The 25,349-nt window shown below is 45.7% G+C and overlaps 1 protein-coding gene across 3 annotated transcripts in view; it reads left to right on the forward strand.

The window, feature by feature from the left end:
- The first annotated feature begins 838 nt into the window (after window positions 1-838).
- The window catches only part of Slc25a43 (solute carrier family 25 member 43), a 34,417-nt gene continuing 9,906 nt past the window's right edge, over window positions 839-25,349 (forward strand). The window contains exons 1-3 of one of the 3 annotated variants that reach the window (XM_048450406.3): window positions 839-1,188; window positions 6,913-7,154; window positions 12,499-12,671. In XM_048450406.3, the coding sequence (XP_048306363.1) occupies window positions 914-1,188; window positions 6,913-7,154; window positions 12,499-12,671 (690 nt within the window). In that variant the 5' untranslated portion in view covers window positions 839-913. The remainder of the gene's footprint in view (window positions 1,189-6,912; window positions 7,155-12,498; window positions 12,672-25,349) is intronic. The other 2 variants (XM_048450405.3, XM_048450404.3) reach the window with 2 other exon arrangements.

The raw sequence follows: 25,349 nt of genomic DNA on the forward strand, positions 1-25,349 counted from the left end.
CAGTGTTACTATGCAATCCTTGTGTGTGGCCCTAAGTAGATGTAGGCCTACATCAACCTATGTATGAACCCTGCTTCTGCCTTGCAGTGGCCACTCAGCTTTAAGCATCTCCATGTCTTAGTTTCCTCTTCTATAAGGTAAAGTCTAATCATAACCTCAGAAGCAACACAGACAGAGACTGGTTATCTGTCCTGGTCAGTGTTGATTTAGTCCTCTCAGTAACTTCTAGAAAGTGTCACCTCCAGGGTACAGGTGAAGCACCTGAGGCACAAAGAAACCCAGTGACCTCCCTACCATCACGCCATCACGTGACATCTGCAAGGCCAAAGAATCTAAGGCAGGTAGGATCCAGAGCCTGCAGTCTTAACCACACCCACACCCACAGCCTCTGCAAATGAGGCCAGATCTGCTAAAAAGTTGTTTTGAACGCACCGCCGAGTGTTTGGCAAGTGTTGTTATCCAAGGTCTGTCATTTCTGCACGCTGCACAACCTTTTAAAAAATAAAAGAGACTGATGGAAGACAAGAAAGTCAGGGGAGGGGGAGGGGAAGATAGAATGTGAAAAAGGGACAAAGAAGCAGCAAGGTAGAGGACGGGAGAATACCTAGGAAACAAGTCTTGCTGGCTTGGCCTTCAAAGAACAGGGGGAACTGTTCGCCACAGGAAATGGAAGCCCCAGTCTTGCCAGTAGTGTTGCAAATACACGCTGACTGGGCATGCCTCAGATACCTGAGAAAGTCGCCTTCGATCCCACCCTAACCCGGAGGCGCAGCTCGGGCGTGGGCCCAGCTTCCCTAGTTCATCTAGAAAGTCCGCCCCACGCCGGGCGGGGCCTGGCCGGACCACTCTACCGGTGGTGGCCCGCGAGCCCCGGACACCAGCCACGAGGTGGCCCGCGCGGGGCAGGGTCCCGATGGCTACGTGGAGGCGGGATGGCCGGCTAACCGGCAGCCAGCGGCTGCTGTGTGCAGGGCTGGCGGGAGCGTTCAGCCTCAGCCTCACGGCGCCCCTGGAGCTCGCCACAGTGCTGGCCCAGGTCGGCATGGCGCGAGGCCACTCCCAGGGGCTGTGGGCCACTGGACGCCGAGTGTGGCTAGCCGAGGGGCCGAGGGCCCTGTGGAAGGGGAATGGCGTGGCGTGCCTGCGCCTCTTCCCCTGCAGCATGGTGCAGCTGGCTGCCTACCGAAAGTAAGAGTCCGGAGGGAGGGGTCGGGAGGTAGAACTGGGGTGGCAGAGACGCCACCCTGAATCCGAAAAGGTCCCCAGCCTCCCTTCCTTCCGGATAATGGGGGGGGGGTGTGCCTTAGGGTCTTGGGGCCACAAGGCTGTATGTGTGGCCCCTAAAGCACAATACCAGTTTTTCACATGCTTTTGAGATTCCTGCCTTGCGAGCTGCAGTTTTGTGAAATCTTTAGTCTTTTCTTGGGAGAACAAGGGGAGGAGGTCGAATTGGCAAATGATATCTGGAGGTCAAGCAACGAAAAAGCTTCCCAAAGAAGTGAGGTCTGCCCATTACTAATATCCAGTAAATTGGAAATGTTTGCTTTCGCTGGCTTAGGAGAGAATGCTCCAAAAAGTGTGTCTGTGAGCCCAGTGTACTAAGGAGTAAGTGCTCAGGACAGAAAGAGGGACCAGTCGTTTGCCTCGGGAAGATTCCTGCCCATCCCCGGCTCCAGTTGCAGCCTATCTTGGCTTTAGGATCCTAGGGGGCCTGCAGTTTCCTTTTCCCCAGCAGGGACCCGGCTCCTCAGCCTACCGTTTACCCCACCCCCAGCCACTCACTGATCTCCTCCTGTGGACTCTTCTCACCTCCTCCCACATCAAGCACTGCTACTTAGGGAAAGATCTAGAGATGCAAATGATGGGTACCTGTGGAGTGACCTTAAGGAGAGCCCAATAGATTTGCATGGCAGCTGGGAAGGAAACCTAAAAGAAAGCAGCCCGTGGTGGCAACTCTAGAGGAGGGGCTACTTCTCTGTTGGGGAAGACAGTCCCTGGGTTCCTCATTAGAGAGGCCCGGTGCCAGCTCTAAAGACTGGCCTTGGCTCTGAATTAAACAAACAAGCTGGTTAAGCTACTTTTTGTTTTGTTTCCAGTGCTAGAGGTGAAGGCCCAGGCCTTGGAGCAGGCAAGTGAGGTGTCCTGCCACTGTGCTCGCAGCCCTAAGAACTGCTCAGTCACAACACGCCACCTTCTTTCCGCATTCACTTGACATTAGTTAGGACACAGAATAACACATATGATCCTGGAGACGCTGCAAGGATGAAAGCAGTGTGGTCCTCGCCTCAGTTTACAAGGTAGTTTTAAAAAGACTGGCATACCTCAGTCCACAGACATAGCATTGAATTTAGAGACTATAAATTGCCAGTGGCCCAAGAGCGATAGAAATGTACACTTCGGGTGAGGGGTGAGAAGATGGGACGGCTTCACAGAGGAGAACAAACCGTCTGAGTTTGGCCTTGGGAAAATGAGTAGGAGTCTCCTGGGCAAAGATGAGGTGTTGCAGGTAATGTCAGCACAGGCCAGAAAGAGGAAAGGCATGCAGCACAGCCAGCTGGGTAAGCGGGTTGGAATGGGATCTTGAAAATCAGACTTGGTATGTGATGGGGGCTGTGGGAAATGCTTGTGCAGGGTCGGGGCAATGCTGTGATTAGAAATTCAAGGAGAATGAGTGTCTCCTAGTGGCACGGTAGGGTAGACAAGGGGAAAGGCCGTGGGTGGTAGTAGCAGCTAGGAGCCTGGCACACCACGCAGCAGCCCAGAGTATCTGAAATGGGTTGGTGACAGAAAAGATGGAGGAGAAGGGCAGAGACTTACACAGACTAGGTGTGCTGATGTTATTTTCTGACAGATTATTTTCTTTCGGAAAGCTGAAAAGAAGCATTCTCGTGAATGACAGGGTATAGTTAGAAAGGTTAATCAGCCGTGAAGCCATCCTTCCTCCAGAAAGATGGTAGGCATGGCTTATCATCATACCAATTCATTTGCACTCTCTCCTGACCATGAATTTGCAAAGCAGGTAGCAGGGAATAATGGTACACTGTCTGATCATGGCTCAGAACAGAACATCCAGCATCCTCAGTGAATGGAGTGGCTGAAAAATTCTCCACAATTGCAGTGGCAGAGCTAGAATTTGAAAACATCCTCTGGCTCCTGAGTCCAGGGTTCTGTCCACTACTACACAACTAAAATATCTGCTTAATTGAATTGACAATTCAAAGAGATTACTGAATAGAGTGTTGGGTGCTATGTTTCTGTCACATGCAAATGATAGCTGATACAATGGGTGGCTTTCAAATGCATCAAAAAGAAGGTCCTCCTCCAACTTTATTGCACAACTGCTCATTTGTCTGACTATATATTGGTTTGGGTCCCTGCAGTTGTGAATTGTTCAGAGCACCCCCATTTCCTTATTTCAGAACCAATCGAGAGCTTGTGTTAGCATTATCAGTACTGATCGCATACATCTGGAGTGTATGTAGACTCTGCACTAACTGAAAGGAAGGGGTTCCTGCAGATCACCAGGGCCTTCAGTCTCGGTCTCACTGAGAAAAAAAGCTTGTATGTACATGAGGAAGAACAAAACCGGAACACTGCCTCCCCAGCCAATCAGAGTTTTAAGCTATAGGGACCACAATGATGTCATTGGTAGCCTAACAGGGTTATCTGCATTGACTATTTTTGAATGTGTATGAGTGTCTGCTTACATGTACATATGTGCACCGTGTGCATGCCTAGTACCAAAAGAGGTCAGAATAGAGCACCAGATCCCCTGGACCTGGAGTTACAGATACTTGTGAACTGCCACATAGGACCAGACTGCCACGTGCAGACCAAACCCCAGTGCTCTCAACCACTGAGTCATCTCTCCAGCCCCTTCACTTTACTATTCTAAGGGAAGATTAGAGGTGAAGAGGCATAGAAGAAAGAACTCCGTTCAGTTCTTCTCTTTCATTTGCTACAGTCGATAGTTAAGAGTACTTCATACAACAAACCATCATAATAAGATAGGGTTTCTCTTCCTAGCCCAAGTACTTGAGTAAGCCAAGGGCCTGTTTCCCTCTAGATGCTTCTGTCAGTTATTTCCTTGCTAGGACAGGGGAGCTCTCCTATGTGATCTATGCTGAGAACTAGCACAGTATCTGGTGCATTATGGCTCATCAACAAATGGACAATAAATTGGCCTAAGTCCTAGAATGGCTGAATGGGACAATAAGAAAAAATGGTGCTGCGTTTTGTATTCTAAACTCCAAGTAGGTTTTTTTTTTCCCCAACTTGCTGCACACAATCATTTGTATTTCATGTGTCTGCTGTCCTTCTAACTTGACTGGCCAGGGCAAGGAAACAGTATGCCAGCATTAACACAGAAGCAGGCCAGTGGCTCATTGGTGAATGCCAGCTTTGATTGTCTGCATATCATTTTCCTTCAGTGCTGGGAGCACAGCCAGGGCTCCAATTGAGATGCACCAATAACCCCTTGAAGGAGATGTTGCGAATGAACTTCAGATGGCTTCACCTGAATGCCCACTCATTATTCATCAGACCAGCTGTCATCTGAACAACAGGAAACCTCCCTCTCCCCTGGAAGCTTGAGAGCCAATGAACTGGGAGTGCTTTCATTTTGAAAAAGATGAAAGTCTTATTTTAGCCCAATTCTGTTCACTTACTTTTACTCCAAACTCAGGGTATCCTCCTTGTACCATTCTATGGCAAAGGTACTATTTTTCCTAGTTTCCCAGCCTCAGCACTAAGAAATTAACTTGCTTTTTTTGTAGCCTGGAAGGGTGTGCTACGTAGAAGTACCCTTATAAAATTTCTTCTGGGGGAGGCACTCATGACTGAGAATGCCCTGCCCCCCACCAAAAAAGGCTTACAACAGGGTAGTTTATGGTTTGCATTTAGAAAAGTCCATGCAAAGTAATTTTAACTGAATTGTAAAACTACTGAGAAACACAAAGAATAGTTTGTCAAACACTCATATACCTACCATCCACGCTTTACATACTATTTTTAGACAGAGTCTCTCTTTGTATTCTAAATTGACCTTTAACTTGTTCTGTAACCCAGACTGGCCTCAAACTCAAGATCCTCCTGTCTTACTCTCCCAAGTGCTGGGATCAAAGCCCATACCACCAAGCCCAAAATGTCTTTGTTGATGTAGAGAGGGGTGGGGGTAGGGTGGATGGTTAGCTTTTGTTTTTGTTTTTTGCAATGCTGGGCATTAAACCCAGGACTTTGAGTGTGCTAAATAATCCTACTACCACTGAACTCCATCCTCAGTCCCCTTGTTTCATTTCTGAGTTCAAGTCTTGGCCAAGCAGCCTCAAAATACTGGGCTCAAGTGCTTCTTCTGCCACAACCTCCCACGAAACCATGACTACAGGCACGTATGACAAGCCCTGCCACCCATGGATCTCTCTTAAACATAATAAAGCCTGGGTGAAGGTAGCGTCGTCCTCCTTTTCGTTCTTGGTCCTACTCCGTTTTCCCTTTCCCATGGGAAGCTTTTCTACTTCCTCCTAAGTACCTGCTTACCTTAAACAGTCCTTATGGGTTTACTGTTTGTGCCTGTCATCTACTCTAGATCACTCTGCAGCTTGTTTTGCCCGTTCATCATCATGCTTTTATGGCTCATTTCTTGTGCTTCTATGATTTGTCTAAGCGCATTCATGTTAACCAAGTGGGATCCATTGAATGACAATGCCATCATTTTTTCTATTCCCCTACATTTTGACATTAGATTGTTGGCGTTTTTCATTCTTATAAGAAATGTTTGTAGTGTGTCTTCACGTGTAGATCTCTAAGCGTGTTCCTCTAGACTATGAACTGCGAAATGGAGTTACAGGGTAAAAACTTGTTTCTCCAAATTTACTAGATACTGCAAAGTGACCCTACCAGTTTTATGGTCCTTCCTTCTAGCAAAGGGCGAGGGTGTCAGTTTCCTTCCATTCTCTCTCCATCATTCGATATGATGCCAACCTGCTGGATGAGATGTGGATATCCCATCACTGTTTGTATTTGTTACTTTTCTGATAACTAGTAAAACAGCAGCTCCACTTCTAATCTCCATTATAAAGGAAAACTCATTCTTTATACTAAGTTTAGCAGAGCTTATTCGAGCCATACCAAACCAAACCAAACCAGACACAAGTCTCCAATCAGATATCTCCCAGAACCGAGGAGTTTCCAAGAAGTCCAACCCACCACGTGACTGTAAGACAGCTTTGCGTGAGGGGAGCAAGGTTTTGAAAACAACTTAATTGGTGGCAACCTCGTCATCCAATCAGCCAGTGTTGTAGGTTAGTTAGTTAATCATTACAGCCTAATCAGCTAGCTGGATGTAGGGCCTTCTACAGAAAGCCAAAGCCCTGTGGCTATAATTAAAGTTGATACTGGCTTGAACTGTTGAGCTCAGAACTCAGTTTCTGGGATGCTGGACTTGGCATGCTCAGTAACAGAAGTGTGTACCTAATGCATAGAAGACTTTGGATTTCCTTCCCAGTGCTGGAAGAGAGTGAAATTTCTGGATTTTGCAGTTATTTCAGGAAATTCTACTCCCTTTCGATTTCAAGAGCATGGAACGATTGCATTCCAGAGAGGCAATCTCTCTGTGCCTTTACAGCCCACCAGCAAGTTAGATGCTTGTGCAGATAAAAGGGGAAAATGCTGGAAATGAAGTGGGAAGAGTTTGGGGAAGTTATAGATCAGAGGTTGGGCAGCTCCTCCTTATAGCTAGCTAGCGTTATATGAGGATAGTGGAATTTAAACTTACTACCCAGTAATCCCAGTATAATTCTATGATATTTTTCACACTGTAAAGCACTTCCAAATGCCAGGAAATATTTGAAGTGGTGGAAAGCATGCCAGCATAGTCCAAAGCTCATATCTTGAGCTTTCTCTGTTTTCCCCCAGGTTTGTTGTGCTGTTCATGGATGACCTGGGCCACATTTCCCAGTGGAGCTCCATTGTGGCCGGAAGTCTTGCGGGCATGGTCTCCATGATTGTCACCTACCCTACGGACCTCATCAAAACCAGGTTGATTGTGCAGAATATGCTGGAACCATCTTACAGGGGGCTCAGCCATGCTTTTTCTACTATTTATCACCAAGAAGGGTTTCTGGCCCTTTATCGAGGGGTGTCCCTCACCGTTTTAGGTAAGGTGGAACTTGACACCCCTTCTTGATACAGGTATTATATACCTTAGTGAACACTTAAATCGATTTTAGAGGCTTCAAGTGACTCAGAAAAGCCTGGCTTCAAAGCCCCCCTCAAAAATGCCCAGCTGACAGGAGTCTTCGGTGTGGATATCTTGAGCAGGCACAGCAGGATCTCGGTGCTATCTACAGCCTTTGACAGAGCTACACACACAGAGGCCTCTGTTTGTCGAATTCAGAAGGATTTAGTCCATCATGTAGTACTAGATGAGGTTAGTCACCCTGTCCTCTGGAGACTTGGCTTCTAGGTGCCACTGTCTCCTGGGTATCTTCACATCTCTCTGACAGCTCTCTCTTATACAATATACCTGGCCCATTTGGGTCACTTCCCTCTATCTGGGCTTTCTTTTTGTTGATGTTTATGTTTGTTTGTTAGAGAAAAGGTCGCACCTCTGTAGCCCTGACTGACCTGGAACTTACTATGTAGACCAGGCTAGACTAAGACCTGCAGTGATCCTCGTACCTCTGCCTCCTGAATACTAAAGCACATACCACCATGCCCAGCCTTCTTTATTGGTCTTCTTGCCCTGAATCCCCTGTCTAGATGACTCTGTCCTAAGCCAGTAGCTTCAAAAAGCACGAATATATTTTGACTCCCAATATCTTTAATAACAATGCTAACATTTTTAGGAGTGCTCACTGGGCACTAAGTACATTTCTAGAAGTTTTTATTACAATTTTTCATTCAAAATTTTTTATCTTTATTATTAGCTTTTAATATAATATTTTATTAAGTCTGAGAAGTTCATATAATGTATTTGATCATTTCCCTATGCCTCCCCTAACTCCTTCAAGATCCAACCCCTCATTGCCCTACCCCCTTCTCAACTTCATGTCTTCTTTGCTAATAACCTACCCACAGGATCAACCTAGCACGACCACACTCTTGAATACTCTCCCACCCCCACAAAAGTTTATTCTTATTGTTTATTAATCACATGTATATATCCATATCTTATGCAGAGGTATGTGGTCAGAGGTATGTTGTCTGAATTTGGTTCCCCACCAGTCCAGAAGAGGACATTAGATGGTGTTCTCACATGGGTGCTGAGAAACAAACTCATGTCCTCTACAAGAACATAGCACACTAACTGCTGAGACATCTCTCCAGCCCTCTGTGTCTAATTGATATATACGTGTCCACGTTTATGGGCTGTCATATGATATTTTGATACATGCATATATTCAATAGTGATCAAATCAGAGCATTTAGCATATCCATCACCTCATATCATCACCTTATCGCTTCTTTGCTGTGAGGTCTCCCATTCTCCTATCAAGAATCTCTTTTCTAGCCACTCTGAAATGTACAATACATTGTCACTAACTATAGTCAGCATGCTGAGCAATAGATCACCACAACTTATTCTTCAGGTCTGACATATCACTGTTTGTTTCATCTTTTTTTTTTTTTTTTTTGAGACAAGGTCACATTAAGTAACCCAGACTGGCCTGGAACTTACTATGTAGTCCAGGCTACCTTTTAACTCTTGATCCTCCTGCCTTAGCTTCCGAGTGCTAGAATTACAGATGTGCGCTACCTTCCCAGGGCTGTCTAACTTTCTGCCTGTTGAACAACCTCTTAGACTTCATTTTAAATATGTAGGTGCTTAGCTACATAACTGGCTCAAGGTAGCACAGGCAGTGGGATGCCCTGTGATTATGTGATTCTGGAGCCTTTTCCCTTAGCTACTGACTTAGGTCAGTTCCTAAAGGAACTTACCTCTATTGAACATGCTGACCTCCATATTTCGTAGGTGCAAAATCTGGTGTCCTCATTAGTCTCAAACTTACTCTTCTTTATGCATCTCCTAGTTAATAAGACTGCCTTCCTTCCTTCCAGTGGCCCAAGCTCGAAGAAACTCAGGAATCACCTTGGTTCCTCCTCTTACTGTTTCCCCTTTAGTCACTAAACCTTGTCACTTTGACTTCTTTTTTTTTAAAAAAAAAAAGTTTATTAAATTATAAAAGTTTCCATTTCCGCCCCTCCTCCCAACGCCCTCCCACTCCCCCCACTCCCTCTCCTCCTCCCTCTCCATCCCTAAGAGTAGTCAGGGTTTCCTGCCCTGTGGGAAGTTCAAGTTCCTCCCCCCTCCCTCCAGGTCCAGGAAGGTGAGCATCCAAACAGACTGGATCCCCAAAATCCAGTATATGCAGAGGAAACAAATGTGGCCGGATTTTCTGGATATGGCTGGCCCGGAGTCTTTCTGAAAAGCCATTGACTTTGACTTCTTTTAATGCACAAACCTGTGCCCTCTTCTGCCTGAGCTCACACCCTCGTCATCTTTCCTGCTGACTCTAGAGAGTTGGATTCTCCTGAAGACTCGTGTTCCCATCTCTGGCCCTCTGCCCAGTGCACCCTGTGTACTGCTGCCAGCCTGGGATGATCTTTCCTAATGCTCTGCCCTCATTCCACTGCAATCCTTAAAAGCTAAGAGGGAAAGCCAGCATTTCTGGGGCACTCTAGATCCTTCAGAGCTGGCCTCTGCTAGTCTGTCCTACAGTCCTATCCTGTAGCGTGCCTCCACCTGCTCTCACGTTCAGGTCATGCAGAAAGAGTGTGCTTGCTAGAGCTACACACTCATCGTACTTGATACGGAGTGCCTTTCCACTCTCTCAGTGCCTAATGAACCTACTCTTTGCTCACAACCCTTCAAAACTTCAAAAAGTTCTCTGCAATCCCAAGACTCTAGAGGTTACAGCAGGAGAATCAGGAGTCCCGGGCTCATCTTGGCCCGTGTTCCTATCTCAAACAACTATAGACTTGCCAGGTCTGTAATCCTCCCTTCAGGAGGTGGAGGCAGAAGTGAAAGTTCAAGGCCCATCTGGGCTTACACCGTTCAAATAAAGCCCAGGCAATTTACTGAGACCTGTGTCAAAGAGTTAAAAAAAATGGTGGTGGGTAGAGCAGGGTCGCGACTCTATGTTCAATCCCTAACATAACACAGAGAGATAGAGAGAATTCTTTTTTCTGTCATTCTTTCCTGGTTCTTCTGGGCAAAATCGATCACTCTGATACTTGTGTGCGTAAAGCATCTTGTACAGCCCACTATATGTACATATCATGGATGGCATATGATATGTCCCTAGCTATGCCCTGTACTTAATGGTAAATATCTATAGAAATTAGCTTGCTCTGAGCTGTCCCAGCGCTTAGGGCCCAACACACAACAAACGATCTCTCGATTCCTATTTTGGAGATGAGGTCTAATGTCACGTGGGCTGGGCTTGAGCTCACTACGTAGGCAAGGCTGGCCTTTAACTCCCGATCGATCGTCTTGCCTCAGCCACTCTAGTGTTGGGGTTACAGACATGTGCTACCACTTCCAGCTTCCTCAAACGTTTTTGAAAATAGAAAGTTGGTGAGTCTTTTCAAATAGATTTTGTTTATTAAATAGTACCTTTGCCTAAAGATAAGCGATACCCCACCTATATTCTGCCTGCCGTTTTGCAGCACTCGGGATGGAAGCTGGAGCTTTGTGAGCTCTCTGCCGCGGAGTCACACCCCAGCCAAATCCCACCTACTAGATCTCTTTTTGCACTTCCTCTTTTTACTTTATATGTAGGGGTGTTTTGCCGGCGTGCATGTCCATGAATCACATGTGTGCAGTACCCATGGAGGTCAGAAAAAGGTGTCAGATCCACGGAAACTGGAGTTACAACTAGTCCCGAGCCACAGTGTGGGTGCTGGGAATTGAATCTGGGTCCTCTGGAAGGATGACAAGTGCTCTGAACCACTGAGCCATCTCTCTATCTCATTATTGAGGGACAAATTAGTTCATCTGTTAACCAAAGATGGTTCGGAAAGTTCCCGGAAATTTGTGGGAATACCAAATAGTATGTCCTCTGATCGCCATCTTAGTTACTAGGAAGGTGAAAGTACCATTGTGTATGATGCTAACTGGACCCTAAGACATCTCAGCAAGGTCAGGTAACCTCCATGGCCACAGAATGCTTCCTTCTGCACTAGGGAGCGGTCCCTTTCTAGCCTCCCAAACTGGATCAAGTACTGCCTACTAACTTCTTTTTGTTGTTGTTTTGTTTTTTGAGACAGGGTTTCTCTGTGTAACATCCCTAGTTGTAGCTCTTGTAGACCAGGCTGGCCTTGAACTCACAGAGATCCCCCTGCTTCTGCCTCCTGAGTGCTGGGATTAAAGGTGTGCATCACCACTGCCCAGCCTAGTATCTTCTTTTATGGAAGTGATTTTTTAAAGAATTTTATTTTCTTTGTAAGTGCACGTGTGTGTGTGTGTGTCTGTGTGTGTGTGTGTGTGTGTGTGTGTGTGTGTGTAGGTGTGTGCACATGAGTGCAGGTGCCTGTGGAGGCTAGAAGATGGTGTCAAATTCCCTGGAGCTGGAGTTCCAGGTGGTCGGGAGCCACCTGATGTAGGCGCCCCTCTGCAAGAGCAGTTGGTGTTCTTATTTTCTGAGCCAGCTCTTCAGTGCTATGGAAATGACTCCCTGCAATGTTTCTTTTCGTTCTTTTTTCCTTTTTGTATTTCAAAAACACAGTAAAGCCCTAAAAATTGTAACTAACTGTATACTCACTGAAGACCCCAGTTGATTTTTTTTTTTTACTTGTCACTTGTCTATTCATCCCTCAGAGCCATTCATCTGTCCATCTTTTTCTTTGGTGACTTTTTTGTCTGATTTTTGAGACAGGGTTTCACTGTGTGGCCTTCGCTGTCCTGGAACTCACTCTGTGCATCAGGCTGGCCTTGAACTCACAGAGTTTGACCTACCTCTGCCTCCCGAATACTAGGATTAAAAGTGTGCACCGCCACCACCACCACCTGACTTCTTTGGCGATTTTAATGTAAGTTACAGCATCTGTATCACAAACCCAAGTTCAGCATCTAGTTGATTTTTTTTTCCTCTTCTGCCTGAAGCAGTGTCTCATGCAGTCAAGTAGCCCAGGCTGGCAATAAACATTGCTATGTAGCTGAGGATGAACTTGAACTACTGATCCTACTGCCTCCTCCTCCTCCTAGGTGCTGGAATTATAGGTGTGTGTCACCACACTGAGCTCTCAAGATTGGCTTATAGTTCTTTTATGTACAGTGTATTGATGGTAAACTGCACCAACCTTGAGTGGACCAATTCAGGCTTTTGGTGACCATATGGTGTTGTCGCCCCACCCCTAGAACATTCCCTCTTGCTCCTTAACTGGCAGGGCTTTAAACAGCCCCAGACCCCTGCTATTCCCATCATACAGCCCTCGGGCATTCCTTTGCTCCAGACAGTGGTTCCCCAGACAGCAACCTCTCCTTGTACTTGATCCCAGGTGCTGTTCCCTTCTCCGCTGGCTCCCTTCTAGTCTACATGAACCTGGAGAAAATCTGGAATGGACCCCGGGACCGCTTCTCTCACCTGCAGAACTTTGCCAATGTCTGCCTGGCTGCTGCTGTGAGCCAGACACTTTCCTTCCCCTTTGACACCGTGAAGAGAAAGATGCAGGTGCGGAGCACTGGGAGGGAGGGGGACTTGAAGCATTTGAACTTAGGTAGCCACAAAGAATGCTCGATTCCACCCACCCCCTCCTGCCCAACACCCCCACCACGGATGCCATGTTTCTACAGAGCTCAGGGCTGCTCATGCAAATCTATGTAGTCTCTTCTGCTAACCTCGGGGCGACTAGGTGTCTTCTAGAAAGCTTCCAGATGAGACTCCCTTTTCTTTCCTGGTCCCCAAATACATTACTTATGGTCCTACTGCCTGCAACCCCAGAAAAGGGGGACACTGCAGAGTGCAACCTGCTAACTTGCCCTCCTGATGTCACCACAAGGAGAATGTAGCACTCTTTCTTCTCACTGTGCCTTCTCTCAGTAAAACCAACTGGCCAGGACTAAAATAAACCAAGAACCATAAAACAGCAGAAAGAAACTGCATTTCAAACGGGTGCTATCTTGGGTGCTGTCCTAACAATTCCCGGGGGAAACATCCGATAGGGCACAAAGGCAAAAGAAAACAGTAAAGAATACAAATTGAAGAGCCAGCTTAGTCTAAATTGTTATCAGCAAAACCAAACCTGACCAGTGATATAACACAAAGGCCCCTGTGGGTAATCAGAACTAAGCAAGACTGGCAGGTTTGTGCCTTCCCCTAACCCTGCTCACTCCATTGGCTTGTCTGCTTCTTTGGCCTCTTTTATATAATCTGTGTGTCCCTGAAGCTCTGGGTGGAAAAGAATTTGGGGTCATTTGCATTTGCAACTTGAAATGAGTAGTCCCACTAGTTGGTTTTCCCTTGTGACTCTGACTTGGCCCTCAGGTTTTTCTACGCTCCTCCCCACTTCCTGTTTCCCTGCTACTGTATCCTTTGACCAGTCTGGTCAGTGCCAAGACCCCTGAAGGTACTTCACTTACTAACGCTGTCTTCAGACGTGATGACACTCCACTCTGCCACTCTGACCCATAAACCATCTCATCTGTCTGGGCTGCCTTTTTCCTGTCCTTGTCCAGATGAACCACTGCCACATTGGTGTGACTATAGTGCAAGTACACAATGAAGTCTCCTTAGTGCTACTTAAAATGAACAGAACTTCTGTTTTCAAAAATAATGAACATACTAAAACATGGTTAAAACGCAGTGGGATTTCACATTATGTATGTTTGGCCATAATAAAAAAGTAATGTACATGTTGCAGAAATTTTAGGAAATAAAGTGGGAAAATAATAAATTATTATTAGGCCAACATCCTTAGATTATAAGTTACTAGTTCTTCTACTATGTATGTTCATATATTGGTATATACATTTTTTTAGGAAATTGTTTTTAGACTATAAATAAAAGTTAGTAGCTTGCCTTTTTTCATTTATCACGTAGCAGATACAGCTCCAGGTCATTAACTGCTTAATTATCAAGTGTTAGTTCACCATATAAGTGTGTTAGAAATAGTTAAAATTTCTCAGGTTTATTTTTTTTTTCTTTTGGTTTTTCGAGACAGGGTTTCTCTGTGTATCTTTGGCTGTACTGGAACTCACTTTGTAGACCAGGCTGGCCTCAAATTCAGAGATTCACTTACCTCTACTTCCCGAGTACTGGGATTAAAGGTGTGCACCACCATGCCCGGCAAACTTCTCAGTTTTAAATAATGAGACTATTACTAGTTCTTAAGTATAACAACACTGTAATGAATCTTTGTGGTTTTCACGTTATATTCCTAGAGATTGACTTGAGGTCACAAAACTTGAGTAAGTCTAAAGCATCCTATTTTTAGGTATTGAGCATTGAACCCAAGGACATGTGTGAGTTAGGCAGGCATTCTCCTACTACTGAGCTACGTCCTCTGCCCTTAAGTTTTTTTGTGAGTGCCAAGATCTCCCTAAGTTACCAGGGCTGGCCTTGATCTTCTCATGTAACCCAGGAAAGGCTTCAAACTACTTGAGAGCGTCCTGTCCCAGCCTCCAGGGTCCAGGGTACTGGGATTTTAAGCATGAGCTACACACACACACACACACACACACACACAGAGAGAGAGAGAGAGAGAGAGAGAGAGAGAGAGAGAGAGAAAGGGCTCTTGGTTTTTTGTTTGTTTTGTTTTAAGACAGTGTCTCTCCACATAGTCCTGGCTGTCCTGTAGACCAGGCTGGCCTTGAACTCACAGAGCTGTGCCTGCCTCTGCCTCCTGAGTGCTGGGATTAAAGGCGTGTGTCACTAAGCCCAGGCTCTTAATGAAATTTACACTCCAAATAGAGTCTTTGATCCGCAGCAGCAGTCAGAGAGTGTAGCCCAGCTCCTATCACTGCCGTCAACTGTCATTTCTCAGGCCATTGTGAATCCAATAGTTGAAAATGTACTTACATTGCTTTAATTCTAATTCATTGTTTATAAGTGGGGCTCCACAGTTTTCAGTGCTGCCCCTTGCATTTCTTTATAATTTTTATTTGCCCCTTGCCAGTTTTGGGGGGATGTCTAGATTTTTCTATTGACTGGGACCGGGTCTTTACATATTAAAGGTATTAACCTTTGTCATGTATGGCACATTCTCTTCCATATCATATCTTCTAACATTTAGATTAATGCTGCTTATGCGGGGATTTTTTTGAGATACAATCTCACAATATAATGCAGGCTGGTCTGGAACTCACTATGTAGCCAGGCTGGCATAAAACTTGTGGCGATCTATGTCAGGCCTGAGCATTCTTGCATCAGCACCATCCTGTTTCAGTTCTCACAGCGTTCTAACACCCTCTACCTTCACTGCCCTTCTTTGCAACATCTCCTTGATTTCTCCAAGTTATTTGCCCCCCTTGTAAGCATCAAATTTGCCAAGTGTTTAGGATTGGAATGACAGTACCATACAAACCTACAATGATGTGTGTAAAACAGCCCATCTTCCCTTCAGGACCACAGCGTGTACCCCTTCTTTAGCTTCACGTCTCTCTCTTTTTTAAAGGTGTAATCACATAAGCTTGCCACTCTCCAACCTCTTTATCATATTCAACCCTTAGGAAAAGATTTTCTCTTCAGAAGTTATTTTCCTCATAAAAATCTTTATATTCTTTTCAGAAAAGACACCTTTTTGCAGGGCTGAGGATGGACTCTCGGGTCTTGTGCATGCTAGGTGGCTGTGCTGCCGCTGAGTTACAGCTCAAAAGATGCTTTTTAAAGCTTCAGAGGAGGGGCTGGAGAGTTGGTAGCCCCCTCTTTTTATCTCCTTGGGTACCCAGCACCCACGTGGTACACACACATATGTGCAGGCAAAGCAGCCGTACACACAAAACTATAAAATACACCGCTTAAATTTTTTTCAAGAGCTTGTAAGAAGTAGGAAGAAAGTTTGGAAAGTATGGCAATATCCTAAGGTTTTACTCATTATTAAAAATCCTAGATTTAGGGCTAAGGATGAAGTGTAGTGATAAAACACTTGCCTAATATATACAGAGTTCTGGATTCAATCTCCAGCAACACACACATACAGAGGCTTTAAGATTCTCTCTCACAGGTGGTGGTGGCAGCACATGCATTTTCTCAAGGCAGATCTCTGTGAGTTCAAGGCCGGCATGGTCTACAGAGTGAGTTCCAGGATAGCCAGGGTTACATAAAGAAACCCTGTTTCAAAAAAAGAAAAAATAATCTCTTTCACTTTTCTCACCTCTTATGATTCTAGCGTAGCTTATGTAGCATTTGGCAAGTTTAGCCACCTATCTGTAATGGACCTACCTAAAACCAGAACCTGGAGACCTAGGAGTAGGACTATTCACCAGAAAAGGTTTCAGGAGAAGTTCAGTGATGCCTGGATGTGAAGGAGTGAGATTTCAGTCTTCTCCATAAGTCTTCAGCTTTCCTTACTCTTCCTAGGAGCTAAAATAATGTCTTCCTCTAGGAGACTTGTCTTAGTCGGGGTTTCTATTGCTTCAACAAAACACCATGACTAAAGTAAGCTGGGGAGGAAAGGGTTTATTTGACATACATTTCTACTTCTTGTCCATCACTGAAGGAAGTGAGGACAGGAACTCAAACAGGGCAGGAACCTGGAGACAGGAGCTGATGCAGAGGCTATGGTGGGGTCCTGCTTACTGGCTTGCTCCCCGTGGTTTGTTCAGCCTGCTTTCTTATAGAACCCAGGACCACTAGCCCAGGGATGACACCACCCATGGTGGGCTGGGCCCTCCCCCATCAATTACTAATTAAGAGAATGCCCTACAGCTGGATCTCATGGAGGCATTGCCTCAACTGAGGCTTCTTCCTCTCTGAAGACTTCAGATTGTGCTAAGTTGACACAAAACCAGTTACTATAAGACTCTAACCAGTACTTCATTCTATACTAGAACATACCCTTACCATAACGGTCTGCCACTACTGAGGGTAAGACACACTGGCAGTGAAACTTTGAGTGCAGTCCCAATCATTTTTTCCCTTTATGTGGGGACCTTGTAGACAATGCATACATACATAGAACTTCAGATACTGCTGAGTATGGCGGTACATCCCTGTAATCTCAGTACTTGCGAGATAGAGTCAAAAAGACCAAAACTTCAAGGCCATCCTCATCTACATAGCCTCAAGAAATCAACAAAAACAGAGAAAACAGTTTTCAGATAAATGCAAAATCATAGTGGTTGTTTTAAAAGATACAACGTAATCAAGCTACAAAACAGGATTGGCAGTTAATTATGAATAACATCGTAAATACCATAAATACCATAAACTATAGTAAGTCAATTAAGAGGTATGTTAGCAAGAATGTTATTTTATGGGTTAATAAATATAATGCTTTGTCCATACTATATATTTTTTTAAAAAAATTAATAGCCAGGACGGAGCCAGGACCTTTCAAATGCAAACATGGCATTACCATCTCTGACCACTAGGTGGCACTGCAGTAAATGCAGAGTATCTGAGCCGTGGAAAGGTATATGAGCCCACAACTCAATGACAGTTTCCAACCTCACAATCCCAGCTGGAAATTATTTTCAGTTAGGAAGATAAGGAGCCAGAGGCAACCGGAAACACCTCAAGTGTTGTTTTTTTTTTTCTTGTAAAGCACACAATACAAAAAGAGAGCACCATAAAAACCATCTGCCCCCACTGGATTCGGCAGGGTTTACCAACTTAATTTGTCACAAGGGACTTGTACAGGGCAACCTAGCTGCTGTGACCTGAACACAGTTAATGGTAACATTTACATTCCATTGGTTTTCTCCATGGCACTGCCCAACAGGAAGCAAATCAACAGCAGGTGTCTGGTGGATCGCCAACTGCACAGGGACTTTTCCCCAGCACCCACAGAGGCTAGCGCCTTTGTCTGAGTGTCTGGTTGTCTTAATAGGCTTTTATCCAGATACTCACGCATGCTGTCTGTCTGTTTCATACCACCCCAGGTTGGAACTCTTCTGAACATTAATGACAATAATCAGAAGTCTTGTTTAACCACCTGAGCTTACAGTCACTATTGTTTTTCTTTTTCTTGCTTGGCATGCTAGAGGATGGAGAGGTAAACAATTTATGCATGTTCATGTTTTGAGAGAATGTTTCTGGCGGCGGGGGGGGGGGGGTCAGCTGCACGCCCAAGTGGAATGAAGTGCCTCTACCTGGTGTGGTTTCAGACTCTAATGCCACCCTGCCTGAAATCTTCTCCATGCTTCTGAGCATTTTAACCCAAGCTTTTCCCAGATACACCCTGGCCCTTCTGTCTGGATCACCACACCTGACTAAGAGCCCGGGCCAGAAGATACTGGCAGTACCAAGTGTATTGAAGAAACAATATGCTGGGCGTAGTGGCATGACTCTTCAATCACAGTACTTGGGTGGCAGGGGCAGGTAGATTTCTGTGAGTTTGAGAATAGCCTGATCTACCCAGCAAGTTCAAAATCAGCCAGAGCTACATAGCTACATAATGAGACTCTCTCCCCCCACCTCTTTCTCCTCTCTCTCTCTCTCTCTCTCTCTCTCTCTCTCTCTCTCTCTCTCTCTAAGAAAAAGGAAGAAAGAAAGGAAAAGGATTTAAGAAAAGAGAAAATAAGAAAATGGGAGAAGTGTTGACAAAAATGAATTTATGTGCTTACGTATTAAGGCCAGCTACACAGAAGCAGTTCTCCCAGCTTCTCTGGACTGCCTGAGACTTTGTGCTGTGTGGGCTTGCAGTGCAACATGGCTGCCTTGCCTCTGAGCATCCAGGACCGAGATTCAGCCAGGGGAAGTGGAAGGAAAGGTGCCCTGGAGCAAACACTGAACCTTAAGTTCAAAGGAAGAAATATCCAAATGATGATCTTTTTTCTAATAAACTTGATGGCCAGCTCAAAAACAAAACAAAACAAAAAACAAAGGACTAAAAATTCTGAAAATACATAATGGTTCCACAGGCAGGGTATGTGAGAGGGTAACACAGGCTGGAGAACACTGTCCTGGGAATCCGGGGAGCAGCTGCTGACATGGCATCTGCAGGCCGATAGGCTTTCTGAAAGAGGCAGGAGGGAAGGCCATGTGCACCGGCCCCGGCTCCACTCTGCCCACGGCCCCCTCTGTTCCTCATGCTGGGTATCTCTATTTCATCAAACACAAAGCCATGTGTCAGCCTGCTGGTTTGTACCCCGGTGGACTTTGCCCACATCCCAGCTCACAAGGTAAGCAGGATTGGGCCAGGTCAGCATTTGAACTGAAAGTGCAGAAAATGAAGGACAAAGGTAGGACCCAAGGGGCACAGCTGAGTGAGCAGAGCACACATGGCCCGTGAATAAACAGAGGCCCCATCCTGCTCAAACAGAGTCCAATCTGGCGGCGATGGTCGCCACCTCGAGCAAGCTTTGCTGAGTAGGACACGGTCACTTCTTTCATCCACTCAGAGTCTCTCGTGGTCCATGCTATGTCTTCAGCCCCAGCCTTCCCCCTCAGTCCTAAGCCCATGTTTCTCCCAGCCTGCTGATCAGTACCGCTGGCTATCACATCTCCATGGTCACTTCCAACCCACTGTATACCAAGTTACTATTCTTCCCCTAAAACTGTCTGCTTAGAGTTTTCCCTCTCTGAGCCATCATTGTCCCAGAGAGCCAAGCTAAGCCTCCAGAAGTTAGGTTTGGTTCTGTGGGTCCCCTCATCCAATCAAGCCAAAGCCAAGTCTCTTTAATGCTCCTGAGTCTCCCATAGGGGCCCTTTCTCTTCCTGCTCTGACGCCAATCGAGGACCTTATCAGCTCATACTATAGCACACACTGTTCTCTAGGATTGATTCGGAAAGTGATCATTAGCACTGAGCAGGAAGACATAGTAGGCACTGGGCCAACCATATATGGTCATTATGTCATCCAGGCCTTAAGAGTCTCAAAGTGCCAAGTGAACACGCTTATTACTAAACCTGTTTTATTACGGGCCACGGTGCACTCGGAGAACTTTAGGAAGTCGGTGCTCCCTGTCTACCATGCAAGTTCTGGAGCTTTCTGGAGCTTAAAGTCAAGCCATCAGTCTTGGCAGCAAACACCTTCACCTACTGAGCCATCTTGCTGATGGAGATGGGGAAACTGAGGCACTCAAAGGTTCTGTAGCTTACAAGTTCTTCTTCGAGTAGCTGTGCTGGGGTAAAGGCCAGGCAGTTTGCCTCCAGGGGCAGCGCGCATTTCGGTCCCAGCAGCCTAGTCCGTGGGCTTCTTTCAGAACAAATGTTCTTTAGCCCTGTCTGTGTGGCTCCTTCTCTATCACCTTTAGAGAATAAAGGACAGCCCATTAGTCTGGCATGTTTCCCTCACCAACTTCGCTGTTCTTTTGTATAGAGGCCCTTTGTGTAGGGAGTTGCAAAATTAAATGTCTGTAGGAATTCAGAAGCAGCACAGACAGGAGAGCTAGGGGAAACCCAGATAACAGGCACTCAGCCCCCAAACAATAAGCCTTCAAATGCATTCTCAGCCGTCGTGCCTTTTGAAAGCTTTCTGGAGAGCTAAACTCTGTGCTCGCAGAATGTGATTAGCATTTAAATATGCATACCAGAAAAGAGTGAAATGAGCCAGTGCGGGCTGCAGCTGAACTGCAAGCTTCTCTTCTGCAAAGGATGGTTGCCATTTAGAAATGCAATCCCAGTTTTCCAGGGAGCTCCTAAATCCAGACTTGGATGTAAAAATCTTAATATCTTTCAAGGTTGCAAATAAAAACTACTGACAGGGCAAAGCAAAACATGCCTTCTTTTGGCCTCTGTGCAGTTCAAGCATCCAGTTGCAATAGTGAAGAAGTTCCCCTCCCCCAAGCCCTGAAGACCAAATGTATTTTATATTCCGGTCAACAGGCCTTTGTTCCCGCAGCTACCTCTGCCTCGGCCTCCTTTCTGTCTCTAAAGGTTCAACTGAGCTTGCCTTGCTAGTAGTATTTGTTGCTTTTGTTTGCTGGTTTTTCCCATCTCTAAGGCACTTTCTTTCAGATAAAGGAGAAAGACAGATATTTGACCCTTTGAGAACCACAGTGCAGGTACTTCAGACCACTGGGAGGGAGTTCTGGGGAAGAAGAAACTGAATTAACTATAGGGTACCTTCTCTGAAAAGGTAGATGCTGTTTTTCACGAACTCACACTTCTGCCCCCGTGTCCAGGGGCATAGTAGCTGTATTCCAAGAAGTTTGTGGGTGTATAACTGCTTTTAAAGGATACTGTTAGCCTATCCATGGGTCCCCTGATTCTGACCATTTCCATTCCATAGCATTTTCTCCTATCTCAACATCATTTTCTGTCCCTTCCCTGTCAAAGCTACCTCCTGATATCACTTCTTATTTTCCCAAGCAGGAGTAATCTCCTCCATCCCAGTGTTCTTAGCTCACTTAGCTCTGAGCTCTGAAACTCTGAAATCCAAAATGCTCTAAAATCAGGAGCTTTGAGCATCCATATGATGGAAAATTCCACAACTGACCACATATAAAAGACTGCAAGCAAAACACAGGCACACTAAAAAGATTGTATATGGGACTGGGGAGACGGTTACTACATACGCACAAGGGCCTCGGTTTGAATTCTCCAAGCCCATATAAAGCTAGGCATGATAGTGTACATCTACATAATTCTAGCACTCCTATTTGACATGGGAGACAGGATTAAAAGAAACCCCAGAAACTCATGGCCTAGATAGCCTAGCACACACCGCAGTAAACAGGGTCACTGTCTCAAATAAAATGGAAGCAGGGACCACATCTGAGATTGTCCTATAACCTCCACATATAAGCCATGGCACACATGTACTAGCACACATACATACACCATATACACATATACATATGCAAATAATAATAAAAATTAAAATTGAATACATAATAAAAATTTATAGACCCACATAAAATTACCTCAATGCTAATAAGGTATATATGAAGCACAGTCAATTTCATGCTTAAACTTTGCTCCCATTCAAAGATCTCTCATTATGAACAACTATTCCAAAGTTAAGAAATGTTCAAAATTCGAGGCCCTTTTTATCCCAATCATTTTTAAACAAAGGATACTCAACCTATGTCGTGCTCTTAGGGAGCATGTCACAAGAACCCGTATATTATAAATGTCTGTTGTTTCCTTTCTCTAAACGGCAAGCTCTTTGCCTGTGGGAGTAGATGGTACACTTTTGTGTATCCCTGTAGTGCGTAGCCTCACGTAACTGGCACTTGATACTTGTTTAAAAATGAATGCTGCTCAAGGCAGGCTTAGGAGAGCTCCCTGTGAGTACAGAGTTGAACCTTTATGTCACTGAGTGACCCTCAAGTCTGTGTGCTAGTCCCTACACAAGCTGAAAGTAAGAACGCCCAAGCCTACCTTCTCCCCAGCCTGCTTCCCTAAAGAAACCTTCTTAGCTCTAATGCTACCTTCATGTGTCGTTCTGAGAATGCAATCCCCTACTCGGGGCCACCCAGGGCCCAAGCTGTGAACTCATCACGATTGGCAAATGTGCTGAAAGGACAAGGAGGAGCCAGGCAGTGTCAAAAGTTTGTAATAACAGCATCTGGGAAGCGGAGGCAGGAAGATCAAAGTTTTTAGATCAAGCTTCTCAGTCATGCCTAGGCTACAAAGCAAGTTCAAAGCTATCCTGGGCAATTTAGTGAGGCCGTTTCAGTCTAACAAGAAAAGTTGTTCTCCCTACATTCTGACCTCCCATCACTTCGCAAGGGCCTGGAGGCACTTTAGTTATCACCACCTCATCCAACTGATAGTCCTTGGGTAACGGGACTTTGGCTTTCGGGAAATGCAGGGCTGTATCTGAATCTGTGCTCGTCTTTGCTGAAGGTTTTGTCAGGGCTAGACACTGAGGACTTATCAGAGATAATGACAATAAAAAAAAGCCCGCCCTGAATTAAGGAATTGTAATGACATACCATTTGCCGGTCAGATAATATATACGAGGCAAATTCTTTAGTCCTCTTTATCGACCTCCAGAACAAATACCGTCACGACTCTTATTTCATGGGTGGGGAAATGAGGCCCAGAAAAGGGCAGCTGCCTGCCCAGGAGTCACACAGCTAATATATGTTAAAGTTGCCTCTCTCCTTCCTCGGGGCTTTCCTTTGTCCACCAGGAAGTACAGAGCTCTTTCCTAAATGCTAGACAATTAGCTAATTTAGATGTTAGTTCCCTTACCTCTCCAGAGAAGGAGGAAGTTGGACCTTGAGAACTGGCAGTTCGAAATTTCAGTGCATGAACAGTTGAGGAAAAAAATAACAGTGGGAAAAGCCCAGAAACTGACAGGCGGAAGCCTGAATCCATTCGAGTCGCTCTACAACAGTAAGGAAGTGGCTTCTGAATGACAGAAATGGATTCCTCGTACTCCTGGAGGCTGGGAAGTTCAAAGTCAAGGCAAATTTGACATCCAGTGAGTGCCTGCTTCTCATTGTTAGATGGCACCTTCGTGCTGTGTCCTTCCGTGGTGGAAGAAGCAGGACAATTCTTGATGTGGCTTTCTGGCCACAAATCTCGTTCCGGAGGGCTCTGGCTTCGTGATCTTATCACCTCCCAAAGTTTAATGGCTCTGCCTCCTTGAGTGTCTCCTGGATGCACAGCATCTATTCTTAGTAAGAAGGAGGCTTTCCCAGCAGACCACTGACCTGCCCTGCAGTACAGTGCTGAGCTCTCAGGGTGGTAAGGGAGACTGTGACCCTTGCCTTTGTTGCAGCCTCACTGATGTCTGGCTCTCTGGAGTGTCCCAGGTGAGTGTCCCTGCCTTAGCAGTTAGAAGCAAAGGATGCTCTGTGAAGCCGGGTGGATGTCTGAGCATCTATTAGGGCAAGATGGGCTTTTTGGAGCATTGGTATTAAAATGAAGGGAAGGAAAAACTGCCCCCCACACTCTTGTTTGCTCGAAAAGTATACAGTGCCCTAAATATTTTGGGGATAGCAGTTGTTGATCAGGGGAAACAAGACTGTCCCTAGAGGGCAGGCAAGGAGGGACTAGGGAGGGCCTCCCCAGTTCCACTGACCTGAACTCTGCCCTTTTCTCCTGACCTGAGCAAGCTTGTTCCTTTGAATCCATAAAACTCTGTGAGTCAAAACAGCCATTCTGTGCTAAGCTCTGTCCAAACACTAACAGCAGCTAAGATAAAGATGCTCTCCCACCTCCAGCCCCCAAAAGAGCAAGTGAAGATAAAGGAAAGGGAATAAAGGCCCTCCAGGAAACACCTGCTGTCAAAGGAGACGGTCACCTGGGAAGCCTCTGCTCTCCCAAGGGTATGGAAAATGGAATTGACTGACCCCACTGCTTGCTTGCAGCAGATCTGGAGATGAGGCACCTATTTTCACCAGCTTTCCAACCAGATAGCTGTCAGTTACCTATTTGCAGGGCTGTGTCCCCTGGAGTCTTCAATTAACAGATAAGGTCACGGGGATGATGGCTTGGGCACTGAGACCCAGCATGGCCCTTAATCCTGCATGTGGACAGAAACACGTCACAGGACCTCTGAGCCCCATCTATCCAGCATGCGGCAGAGAGCTGCGCCTTCTTCTTGTGCTGACAGACTAAATGACATTATTGAATGTTAGCAGGCACATTGCAAATGTTGTTCTCATTGTGCCTGCAGCACCTCGTCCCAGTCTATGCATAGACAGCGAGGGAGGCCTGATTAGAATGCTACAAAGCCAGCCCAGGTGTGTTTCTGTTTTCTGAACTTACTGTCAATACATACATGAAACATCTACAAATGGCAATACATGCAAAACCTTAGTAACCCCTCCATTTGATAGCTAATACTGAGTGGTGATGACAGAAGAGTTCATTATGCTTTTGTTGAGTTTGTTTAATGAGCATTTATTAATCAGGCCCAGTGGTACAAACCTGCAGAGACTGAGGCAGGAGGCAGGAAGATCACCAAGAGTAAGTTCAGAGCCAGCCTAGGTAATTTAGTGAGAAAGACTCTCAAATTTTAAGACATGTTCTCTCTCTCTCTCTCTCTCTCTCTCTCTCTCTCTCTCTCTCTCTGTGTGTGTGTGTGTGTGTGTGTGTGTGTGTGTGTGTGTGTGTGTATCATGTCATTCATGTGGTGCTCAGAGGACAACCCACAGGACTCAGTTCTCTCCTTCCACCATGTAGGCTCCAGGCCATCAGGCTTGGCGTCCTGTGCCCTAACTGGCCGGGCCATCTCATCAGGTTTTAAAGCAAAATAAAAGGAGTCAGGGATACAGCTCGGTTGAAAAGTGCTTGCCTGACACACACAAGGCCCAGATTTCCATCCCCAGAAAAACAGACATTCAG

This window comes from Myodes glareolus, chromosome X (genome assembly GCF_982192425.1).
Source record: "Myodes glareolus chromosome X, mMyoGla1.1, whole genome shotgun sequence".
NCBI lineage: Eukaryota > Metazoa > Chordata > Mammalia > Rodentia > Cricetidae > Myodes > Myodes glareolus.